At 43.2% G+C, this 12,729-nt stretch overlaps 1 protein-coding gene across 9 annotated transcripts in view; it reads left to right on the forward strand.

Annotated features, from left to right (window-relative positions):
• The first annotated feature begins 7,877 nt into the window (after window positions 1-7,877).
• The window catches only part of KCNC2 (potassium voltage-gated channel subfamily C member 2), a 247,864-nt gene continuing 243,012 nt past the window's right edge, over window positions 7,878-12,729 (forward strand). For all 9 annotated transcript variants that reach the window (XM_064283810.1, XM_064283817.1, XM_064283813.1 and 6 more), the window contains exon 1: window positions 7,878-9,227. In XM_064283810.1, the coding sequence (XP_064139880.1) occupies window positions 8,544-9,227 (684 nt within the window). In that variant the 5' untranslated portion in view covers window positions 7,878-8,543. The remainder of the gene's footprint in view (window positions 9,228-12,729) is intronic.

Here is a 12,729-nt window from a genome sequence, read left to right on the forward strand (position 1 = left end):
GTCTATACCTACCTACCTACCTACTTACCTACCTACCTTACCTACCCACCTTACATACGTACCTACCTACCTTACCTACCTACCTACCTGCCTACCTGCCTATCTGCCCACCTGCCCACCTGCCTATCTACCACCTACCCACCTACCCACCTATCCATCATCTATCTATCTATCATCTATCTATCTATCTATCATCTATCTATCTATCTATCTATCATCTATCTATCTATCTATCTATCTATCTATCTATCTATCTATCTATCTATCATCTATCTATCCATCTATCCATCTACCTATCTAATCTCTGTATCACAAAGAATTGGTTGATGTTCAACCATTTCAGGAGGTAGGATATGATCAAGAACCCATGGTACTGACAAAGAGGTCTAAGATGCACTGAAGGCACTGGCAAAAAAGAAGGCTCCAGGAATTGGCAGAATACCAATTGAGATGTTGCAACAAACAGATACAGTGCTGGAAGGACCCACTCATCTATGCCAAGAAATTTGGAAGACAGCTACCTGGCCAACTAACTGGAAGAGATCCATATTTGTACTCATTATCAAAGAAAGGTGATCCAACAGAATGTGGAAATTACTGACAATATCATTAATATCACATACAGATAAAATTTTATTAAAGACATTCAAAAGCTATTGCAGCAGTACATCGACAGGAACAGCCAGAAATTCAAGCTGGGTTCAGAAGAGGATGTGGAACAAGGAATATCATTGCTGATGTCATATGGATCTTGGTTGAAAGCAGAGAATACCAGAAAGATGTTTACCTGTGTTTTATTGACTATGCAAAGGCATTTGACTGTGTGGATCATAGTAAATTATGGATAACATTGGGAAGGATGGGAATTCCAGAACACTTAACTGTGCACATGAGAAACCTGTCCTTAGATGAGGAGACAGTTGTTCAAACAGAACAAGGGGATACTGTGTTGTTTAAAGTCCAGAAAGATGTGTGTCAGCGTTGTATCCTTTCACCATACTTATTTAATCTGTATGCTGAGCAAATAATTCCAGAAGTTGGAGTATATGAAGAAGAATGTGGGTTCAGGATTGGAAGAAGACTCATTAACAACCTTCTATGTATAGATGACACAACTTTGCTTGCTGAAAATGAGGAGGACTTGAAATGTTTACTGATGACGATCTAAGACTATGGCCTTCAGTAGGAATTACATCTCAACATAAAGAAAACAAAAACCTTCACAATGGACTGATAAGCAACATCATGATAAACGGAAAAAAGATTGAAGTTGTCAAGGATTTCATTTTTACTTAGATATACAATCAACACCCATGGAAGCAGCAGTCAAGAAATTAAGCAATGCATTGCATCGGGCAAGTCTGCTGCAAAAGATCACTTCAAACTGTTAAAAGGCAAAGATGTCACTTTAAGGACTAAGATGTGACTGACTCAAGCTGTGATGTTTTCAAATGCTTCATATGCATATGAAAGCTGGAAAGTGAATAAAGAAGAGTGAAGAATATTGACCATACTGTGGACTGCCAGAAACCAAAAAACCAAACCAAACCCACTGCCGTTGAGTCAATTCTGACTTATAGCGACCCTATAGGACAGAGTAGAACTGCCCCATAGAGTTTCCCAGGAGTGCCTGGGGGATTCAAACTGCCAACCCTTTGGTTAGGTAGCACTTAACCACTATGCTACCAGGGTTTCCATGGACTGCCAGAAAAAGGAGCAAATCTGTCTTGGAAGAAGTGCAGCCAGAATGCTCATTAGAAGTGAGGAGACTAGGCTTCCTCTCACATACTTTGGACATGTTATCAGGCTGGAGCAGTCCCTGGAGAAGGACATCATGCTTGGTAAAAGGTCAGTGAAAAAGAGGAAGACCTTCAGTGAGATGGACTAACACAGCGGTTGCAACAATGAGCTCAACCATAACGATTGTGAGGATGGCACAGGACCGGGCAGTGTTTTATTCTCCTGTACATAGGGTTGCCATGAGTCAGAACCAACTGGAAGGCACCTAACAACAACATCTCCCTCTCGTATCACCATAATTGTCATTATGATGTTCCTCTTTCAATGAGTGTGTAGGGCAGAAGACTATGACCCGGAATTTCTCAAGACCAGAAGGCTATTTTCAACTCTTATTTTCTTTTGTAACTCTTATTTTCAGACTAATCAGTGAACATCATCCTATATTTATGGAGATATTTTCTCTTCCTTCAATCCAAAATTTCTTTTCTCAGCACTCTTGCAAACTAATTTTCTCCATACACAGCAAGCTCAAATTGGCAAATGTCTATGCTGGCTTTCTGTGTATTTATGCAGAGCCTCTGGATCCTGGCAACCTATACAAATTTGTATTCCTTACAAATCAAATGGCCAGGTTATAAAATTAGTAACACATTAATTCTTCATATGTAGGTCCATCCATCCTAATCTTGACAAGTAACTTGGGTAGTAAAAAACTGTATTGCATACAGCAGGTCATTTAAAACTTATAAAGTTAAGTAATTTGAAAAGAAAAACCAAATTATGACTCATGGCTATCCCATATGCTACACAGGCTTTTTAAAGGCTGATTTTTGAAAGTAGCTTACCAGGCCTTTCTTTCAGGGAACTTCAGGGTGGACTCAGACCTCCAACCATTTGATTATTGGCTGAGTGTGTCAACCATTTATATCATCCAGGGGCTCCAAATTGAGAAGAATGTAGGTTTTATAAAGTTTCTAGAGTTGCTGTTTCATTGCATCTCTATGGACTATCTAACATACGCCCTAATTCTGACCTCTGTACAGGGCAGTATGGTGTAACAAAGAGAAACTAGGCTTGCCATCAGAGTTTGTGGTTGTGTTCCTGCTGCTGCCAATTATTAGCTGTGGAATTTTAGGGGTGAGATTTTTTCTTCATATGACAATAATAAAAGCTACCAATTACTGGATACCTGAAGTGTGCCAGAAACTTTTCTGAGCGCTTTCTTGACTTTATTTCATTTAATCCTTATAATAACTATGGTGCCAAACATTCTTGAGGTTCAAGAAGTTGTGTGACTTTGTCCAGGTCAAACATCAGGTGATCAGCACTCAGAAGATGAATTCAGTTTTACTTGCCTTCAAAGTCTGTGGAGTTCACCACTGTGAAATGCTCCTCTCAAAATTTTCGAAATAAGGAGAAATATACATTACAGGGATTTTGAAAGAATTACATGAGGTAATGTATTTCTTGTAGAATTTACAATATATTACATACATGTTAGTTATTGTTAAGAGGGCAGGAAAGTAGGTCCACACTTTTTACTTTTCAGGTGAGGGGAGCTTTACAGGATGAATTAATAATCTATTCCTGCATAAAAAAATTTTGTTGCTTAAATATTGGTCATTTATTTAGCTCATGATTCTGTAGTTCAGTGCATTTGGGCTGGTTTCATCTGGGCAGTTCTGGGCAGATGTATAAGAGCAAGGCAGTTTTGTTTTGTGGGATTGGCCAGCTATGAGCTGGGAGCAGGAATGAAAAGTTTAGGATGTTTAGGGAGCACTTTATTTATTTTTGGTGTGTTGTTATTGTTGTTGTTGTTAGGGACCATCGAGTTGGTTCTGACTCATAGTGACCCTATGCACAAGAGAACGAAGCACTGCCCCATCCTGTGCTGTTCTTGCAATTGTTATGCTTCAGCTCATTGTTGCAGCCACTGTGTCAATCCACCTCATTGAGGGTCTTCCTCTTTTCCGCTGAACCTGTACTTTGCCAAGCATGATGTCCTTCTCCAGGGACTGATACCTCCTGACAACACGCCCAAATTATGTGAGACACAGTCTCACCATCCTTGCTTCTAAGGAGCATTCTGGTTGTACTTCTTCTGAGATAGATTTGTTCGTTCTTTTGGCAGTCCATGGTATATCCAATATTCTTCACCAACACCACAATTCAAAGGTGTCCATTCTTCTTCAGTCTTACTTGTTCATTGTGTACCTTTCACATGCATATAATGCCATTGAAAATGCCATAGCTTGGGTCAGGCGCACCTGTCTTCAAGGTGACATCTTTGCTTTTCAACTCTTTTTAGTATAATCTTCTATTATGTTCTCTGACTTGGCTCCTAATTTTTTTTTTCTCATTCTACGTAAGGCTTGTGGGTGGGTGGGTACCTGGTATATATGTCTCAGATCATCAAACAGACTGGCTAACGCTTGTTCTCAAATTACCAGGGTAGAGTTCCAAGAAAAAGAGAGCAGAAGCATGCAAGACCTCTTGAAGCCTAGGCTTGGAATTGGCTCAACATCATTTACACCACCTTCTATTGGCCAAAACAAGTTACAAGGCCAGCACAGATTTGAGGGATAGAGAAACAGACATGATGGAAGAAGTCACACTGCAAAGGGGGCGTGCCGTTAGGGTGGGATGAGAAATTGTGGTTGTTTTTAAATTTACTGCAGAGGAATCTTGTTTATAAATATATTACTTGTAGAGGGTGAGGAGTCTTTTTGAAACCCTTATACTAGATTATAAAAGAGTGATTTGTTCAAATGTTAAACTTTTACAGGTAAGTCATTCTGACGGTCACCATGTGGCTTCATGAGATCAACGCACATTTTTGGTGGTGATGTACTCCTTAGCTTCTGCAGCCTTCTGTGATGCTGATTCAAGGCTATAAAGGAAGCAGCATTTTCGGCTGCATCTCTGCAAGGGGTAATGGCCATATGATCTTTTAAATCCTTGCTCCACACAGACCAACAAAGGAAACCACAACTGTTTCTTCTTCCCACTCAGTTTTCCATTGCCATCTTTCAAAGCCTGGCTTTCTTTTTACTTTTATCTGTCTTTTACAACAAGATCAGTGGAATTAGTTGACTGGAGAGGTTTTCTGTTCTCTCCTGTCTTACATAATGAAGCCTGGATATTCATCTTAGACTCTTTCCCACTTATATTGACCAGAAAGGAAATAAAAGAGATTATCTCACTCGTTTCTTTGTGTATCACATCTATCTCCCCACTTTCTTATTTTCAAACTTACCTAACATGTTCTTCAATTTCACATCTAGTTCTTTAGGAACCACAAGAAAATATTTAGTTCATTTAAAAGATGATCGTCTTATTAATGCAATTATGTCTAGTTAGCCAATATAACCTTAGACCCAAATAGATCCATTAGATTTTTTTTCTTCATTTTTCTCACGAGTCCTTTGCATCATTCCCCCAGCCCCCTTGGTTTTTCTCTAGATCCCTCACAACAGAAATTAAATAAGATGAAACTAATGGCTTTCATTATTGATTCGTGCCATCTTTATGAGTTACCTTTCTAGAGTCTTGTAATTTAAAGCAAATGTTTCCTTCATTTAAATTAAAAGGGATAATTTATGTATGGTGTCTTGGAAATAGTAAGATCTCAGTAAATGTTATCTATTATTATAAATGCTCCTGCTACTCATTTTTACTCATTACTATTGTTATTAATTTATTTTAAAGTAAACAGTACGTCTTTTTTATGTCTTTAAATTTACAGCATTGGGCGATATAAGAAGCCATCCTGACAATATGAGGATGTATGCTAGAATTTGAATATACTTTTACTTTGTAACTTTCTGGCAACTGGAATTTACTCTCATGGTTGCTTTTAGAAATGTCCCAGTAATGGATAATTGTGTAAAACTAAAACCACTCTCTCAGTACTTAAGCCTTACATTTTTGAGGGATCTTAGTAGATCCAATTTATATTTTCACAAAGCTGGGTGCATATAGTTGTTACTTATCATTCCACTATATTGCCTTATGGTCAGCCTTGTAAATGTGTACACACCATATTTTCTCTTACTTCTTTCCTGGACCGCGATGACTTTCCAAAGACTTTCTAGTTCTTTATTTTGCTTAATCATTTAATAATATGTCAAAACACATAGGTCATTTATTTAGTGAACCGTTTATATTTAACCCCACTTTGCAGTCCTCTATATTGGTAAAAATTTATTAGTAATTCATCACTCTTGTTCGTTTCTAAGCATAGCATCAACATGAATATGTTTTTCCAAGATATATCTTCCTACAAAGACTCCCAAAAGTTGGTGTTTTCTCCATTCTGTGGACTTCAATCCTAACAACCTATGCCTATGGAATATGGCTACTCATCCTTCCTTTCTTTCAAGAAACATACACATGGATGCACACACACACAGACACACACACAATTTGGTGGTGAGGCCCAATAAAAACTTGAGAAAGGGAGAAATTAGCTTATTACAGAATTGCCTTGGTACTTGGGTATCTAGCTTATCTCTCTCTAGCTCTGACAAAAACAAACAAAAAACCCTGAATTTTTACTTCTAGAGCATCATGTTCCTGGAATAAACTTTAAACTGTTTTGCTTTATATAATCATGATGTGGCTGGTGGCTGGAGACCTACATTTGACTGAAAAGAGCAAGCGAGAGCCATAGGTAAGACATGAGAAACAAGATTCACTTGTCACCTGTAGATAGACCTCTCCTTCCCTTCAATTGTCATTAAGAAAAAAATGCAATTGGTCTTAACATGCTCTCTCACTTGTTAGGAGGGATAGGACAGGGAGGAGAGAAAGACGTCTGGAGGGTGGGGTGTAAATAAAGCAGACAGTAGCTCCAGAGAGGGTGGGGGCAGAGCTTCACGGAGGAAAATGTATGAACCTGGTTGGCACAACAGAGCTTCCCCAGACCCACCCACCCACTCTTTCCAGAGCTCTGGGCTTCGGATGGCGGCGAGAGGCTGACGGCGGGTGGTGCTTTTGGAGAGAGCCAAAATCTGCAGGGCGAAAGCAGGACAGACAGACTGCACCTTCCAGTGGTTGAGCTCTCCTGGCCTTCCGCCAGCCTCGGTGCCCCATCACCTCCAGCTCCTCCACCCGCTCCCGGCTGGGTCCGGGAGCGCTGGCTGGACCCGCCCCGAGCTCCATGGTTTGCCCAGCCCTGCGCGATGGTGACTCTGGGCGCGGAGGTTGGCGCCGGGCGAGCCCGTAGCTCGCAGAATGAAGGCGGGGAGCACGGCAGGGGCTGTTTCCCCGACCCCAGCGCCCAGACAAGCGGCCCAACCACCTGAACCCGGAAAACGCCAACAAGTAGTTTCTCGTCGCAGAAAGGCTCAGCTGGGTGTCGGGACTCTGTCCCGCTGCCCGGAGCATCTCGTCCACTCGGAAACCGAAGCAGAGCCACTTTTCTCTCGGTCTCGTTAAGGTATCTGGGGGGTGGGAGGAAGGGGGGTGGTTTCCCGGGAAGGGCATGCTGACCCTGCAGGCTGGCGGTTCCCCTCCCCCTTCGCCCCCCACGCCGTTCCGCAACGGGAAGGTAAAAGTGAAGCCCTGGGGAGAGGTGGCTGGGAGCCTGGGGACAGGGACGCTGTCAGCCGGAACTTCCAGCTCGGAGACCCGGGGGGTGTGCCTCTGGCGGCTTTCGCTGGGCCTCGTCCCTCCTCGAAAGCAAATCCCCCACCCTCTATCTCCAAGGCGTTTGTTTTCCTTGGGAAGGGAGGGGGGATGGGTGAGATGCATTGATCAGTTCTGTTCTCAAAGATGGATCCTAGTTAGTCGTTTCCTTTCCTAAGTAGTAGCAATAAAAAGAATACTAACAACAAGAACAACAACAATCATGTGAAAAGGAAATTGGATTAGGAAATTAGTCAGAGGACTCCTTGGTGAAAGGCGACAGCAGGAAGATTTTCTGCTCTCGCTTATGCGTTCGGTCTAGTTGGCTGGTCCGTGAGGGAGAGACTAGAGGTGAACCGAGAACAGGTCGTGCAAACGGCACTCCCCGAGCGCTCGGGAGCTGCGGACCGTCCGGGGCTGACGGAGGGTACGCGGACTACCGGGGCTCTCCGCCGAATCCGGGGGGCTCCAACCCACCACTGCCAAGTTGCTTAGCGAAGAGAACTCCCAGCTAGGTGGGGAGGAGAGACTGGGCTAGGAAAGTGGACGAGAGGGACTAGGGGAGAGGGAGAGAAGGGGACAAGGGAAGGGAAGAGAGAGAGTTTAGGAGAGAGAGAGGGGATTTGGGGAAGAGACGGGGGCTAGGAAAGCGGAAGAGAGAGGCTAGGGAAAGGGGAAGAAGGGGACAGGGGAGAGGAAAATAGGGGGATTAGGGGGAGAAAACGGGCATTTGGGAAGGGGAGTGAGGGGCTAGGGGAGGAGGAGAGAAAGAGTTTGGAGAGGAGAAGAGATGGGGACAGAGGGGATTTGGGGCTGGGAGCAGATTAGTTTTGAGGAGGTGAGGGACCGTGAAGGGTGAGAAGATGACGGCGGGGAGAACCAAGCAAAGAGAGGAAGGTGTTAGGCAGAGAAAAAGGTGTCATGGAAGGTCAAGAAAGACTTGGACTGCTATCTCCTTACTTCCCTGGAAACCTGGGAAAGGCGTGATGCAAGAGGCGGGGACAGGGCTGGACGCTGACTCCTCCTGGGAGGGTTGTTTGCCCCTGGCCCATCTGCCAACTCCGCATCTCAGGGCTCTTGGGCTGGGGGTGGGAGGTCGTGGGGCGGCTCTGACCGCCCAGATCTTTAACTTGGCGTCGCGTTCGTCTCCTTCCAGTCATGTCTGAGCCACAGAGATGGGCAAGATCGAGAGCAACGAGAGGGTGATCCTCAATGTCGGGGGCACCCGGCACGAAACCTACCGCAGCACCCTCAAGACGCTGCCCGGGACGCGCCTGGCCTTGCTTGCTGCTTCCGAGCCCCAGGGTGACTGCCTGAGGGCAGCGGGCGACAAGCCACAGCCGTCGCCCCCTCCGCTCTCGCCGCAGCCGCGGGCGCCCCCGCTGCCCCTGGGACCCGGAGGCTGCTTCGAGGGCGGCGCCGGCAACTGCAGCCCCCGCGGTAGCGGCGGTGACCACCCGGTCGGCGGCCGCGAGTTCTTCTTCGACCGGCACCCGGGCGTCTTCGCCTATGTGCTCAACTACTACCGCACCGGCAAGCTGCACTGCCCAGCCGACGTGTGCGGGCCGCTCTTCGAGGAGGAGCTGGCCTTCTGGGGCATCGACGAGACCGACGTGGAGCCCTGCTGCTGGATGACCTACCGGCAGCACCGCGACGCCGAGGAGGCGCTCGACATCTTCGAGACCCCCGACCTCATCGGCGGCGATCCTGGCGACGACGAGGACCTGGCGGCCAAGAGGCTGGGCATAGAGGACGCAGCGGGGCTGGGGGGTCCCGACGGCACGGCCGGCCGCTGGAGGAGGCTGCAGCCCCGCATGTGGGCCCTCTTTGAGGACCCCTACTCGTCCAGAGCCGCCAGGGTAAGGCCAGAATTGACCCCTCCCCTACTGCTCTAACTTCTGCCAACTCCCTTTCCAACTTGCTCTTCATTCCCACTATGGGCCTATGGGATGGGAGGTAGGGGGAGAATAGAGTGGGGGCTCCCCAGTGAGGTTAGACTCCCATCTGGTGCAGGGTAAACCCTGGAACCTTGGCCCCCATAGCACCCAGTCCTGCAACTCAAACTGCGGTTTACTTCAGCAAATGGGACCTAAAAGGCAAACTGCAACTTTCCTGTGTCAATCTGTCTAGGATTTTGTCCTAAAACCGGTATCAGACTTCTGAGTTTTTCTTCACTCTTTTATTCCAACTTTTCATTTAGCTTGGATGTCTCTTTGGACCCCCTGGTCATCCCGATTTGACTTGACGTTTTCAGTGAGGCCTGACACTCCTTCAATGTGACTCACCCAGAACAATTGCTCCAATTAGGAATCTATTCTGAGGACAGAGGAAGGGGAAATGGAAAATATGCGTGTGGCAGTGTGTGTGTGGTGGGGCAGAGGTGGGAGGGAGGTTCATTTTTTGAATAGAGTCTTCTGAATACTGTCTGGGCCTGTTTTGAGTTGACTAGAGAGCCCACTTGTACACTGAATTTTGGAGTCTGGTGCCTTTTTGGAAACCCTGGTGATTAAGTTCTATGGCTGCTAACCAAAAAAAAGGTCTGCAGTTCCAATCCACCAGGTGCTTCTTGGAAGCCCTAGGGGGCAGTTCTGCTCTGTCCTATAGAGTCATTATGAGGCAGAATTGACTCGCTGGCCATGGGTTCTGGTGCCTTTCTCCTTGGGCAGTGTCTGTGTTCTTTACAGGTTGAGCATGAATTAGTCACTTTGGTGATCCTAGTTTAGTTGATTCTCTAAATTTGAGTACTTTCAATTGCAGCAAAGTATATTTTACTGTTCAGATTGTAACCCCAGCCTTAATTTCTGTGTGTATGTGTGTTTCTAGCTTGAGCAACACCTTATATTTAGTTCTTTAACTCCCAATTAATTTTTCAAAATCCCAAGAAGGGAGTATAAAAGTAACTAATAGTAATACTTCCAGTTTAAAGGAAATGAACATAAATAACCAAAAAATATACAGTATGTGAATGGTTTTTAATTACATGTGAGAAAGGAATACACCCTCTCCTCACATTGACTATCTTGTTATCCAACATTTTGCATTTATGACAATAGTAAAAAATCGTTTTGTGCATTAATGTGACCAGTGGGACATATATCACCCACCTATTGAGTTATTGGTCCCAGTGACTATATGAACCTGTATAACTATTTGAAATGGAAGAAATGGAGACTCCATTTTTGCATAACGCCAGTTTCGAATAACCACCTGACTTTGGAACCTAACTATGTTGATAAGTGAGGAGAGGGTGTACTGTACTTAGTTAAATCTTTGCAACTACCTGTGTCTGGTTTGTTACTGACACCTAGAACAGGCACCCCCCTAGGCAGAATGGGGATTCTCCCAGCTTCACTTTGGCTCCATCTTCATTATATTCTTCCTCTGCGCGTCAGAAGTCTCTGCATCTGAGATATTGTGCAGCTGTGTATCTCCTAATGTGTTTCAAATGCTGCGGAAAACCAGGTGGTCAGAAGATGTGCTCCTGGTACCGTGTTGCTCATTGCAGTCGGTGGCTAAAAAGATAATCTGAGTTTGTTTTTCAGGCTCATCATGTGATTCTGTCTCCCTCCAACCCCAGATTGTGTGCTGTATAAAAGGGGGAATGTTTTATCTTTCCTCATGATAACGTGTTTTATTTTTAGACCAACTTCTAAAGCAGAAACCTGAAGGAGGTGATCAATTTTTATCATTGCTGTGGAATTTCATTCTATTGATTATTGATCAAAAGGGTAGACCATTGACTTGAATTTTTTTTTAAATCTTACTGAGATTTTATTGTAATAACATTGAGAATTTGACCTGCACCCATCCTAGGTGAGAACACAGATAGATTAGAGATTTATACAAGGTCAAAGAGCAGCTAGAAGCAGAATCAGCTAAAAATCATAGATCTGGAAAATTTCTTTGAGATCATCTAGTCAAGACCCCTTATTTTGTAGCTTGGGGAAACCGAAGACTGCAGATGCTGTGTGATGGCCAGGGTCATACAGCAAGTTAATAGCAGAGCCGAAATTATTCCTGAGGTCTCATGACCTCCTCCTCAGGCCTTTTCCATCAGAACCACTGATTGTCTGGCTTGTGTAATCTCTGCAGATGTGTATTGCTCTTGAGATTTAATGCAGCAAAAGACTTTCACTAGAATTCTAACTTCAAAAGGGCATCTATGACTTTTAAAAAATATATATGCAGTCCATTGCTTTGGCTGGTGGAATGATTAACCTGCACCAACATTAGAATAAAAATATAGGTCTTGAATTAACTTCTTATGCAGCCCTGTTTGAACTTTTCATTTTTATTGACCAGTCAGTATTTAATGTTTTGCTTTCTTTCAGGTCGGCTATTATATTTGGGACTTGTCTTCAGGGGAATCCCTTTTCAGATTACTAGGAATTACTTAAGAAAGAATAACCATAAATCACCATTCTATTTAAATGTGATTTATATTTTTACATAAACACTATTAGTTCAGATGATAGCCTGACTTAATGCTATTTGCCTAGTTTGATAAACAGAAGTATATTGGAAGGCCAAAGGATGAAATTATATTTTGCATGGATATGATTCTAGGAGATATAAATCAATTTTCAAGTGGTTACTTTGGCTGTGGTCTTACTGCCACAAGTATTATTCTTAATAGAAGTTAAGTATTTAAACTTTTATAAACATTCCTACTTTTTTATATTATTTCGTATTTTGTGGGTATATATGAACAATTTTAGCTGTCTGAATTCCTTTTTTTAGTTTGTTATATCTCCTTTCATATTTTTCTCCTTTTCCAATACTGAAGACACTGACTAAATTATATGTGTGTATTATTTCTAGCTTTTATCATAAACTAAAAAAAAAAAAAAAGTGACAGACCGAAATAGAAGTGATAGAAACTGGATATTCAACTGAATTTTGCAGCCTGTGTTTTTGGCTTAGGTTGGCATATCCCACCCCCGCCCCCTTATTGCTTTTATTACATAAATACATATGTAAGAATTTGAATTTGAGAGTGCTAAATTGTCCTAATTAATTTGATAAATAAATTTATATTTTATACTCATGACTTAGGAATTTATATACTTAGGATTAGTATTCAAAAATAGATATTTATAAAAGTTCAAATATAAGTTGTCATCGAAACCTGTTGTGGAAAAAATGATATCAGGAGAGAAAAGAAGAGATTACTCTGTTGATGCCATTGAGTAATATTTGCAAATAGTAAAAAGGAGGGATGCATAGATGTGTTTGTAAAAATGTTGTGCATTGTATATTTCCAATTTAATATTTCAGTTTTAGAAGCAAACAAAGTTTGTATGTGCTTTCCTCTGAAGACATTATATCATAAGTAAGTGGAAGGCACCAGGAAGAAATTTC

Source organism: Loxodonta africana, chromosome 4, assembly GCF_030014295.1.
Source record: "Loxodonta africana isolate mLoxAfr1 chromosome 4, mLoxAfr1.hap2, whole genome shotgun sequence".
Lineage (NCBI taxonomy): Eukaryota > Metazoa > Chordata > Mammalia > Proboscidea > Elephantidae > Loxodonta > Loxodonta africana.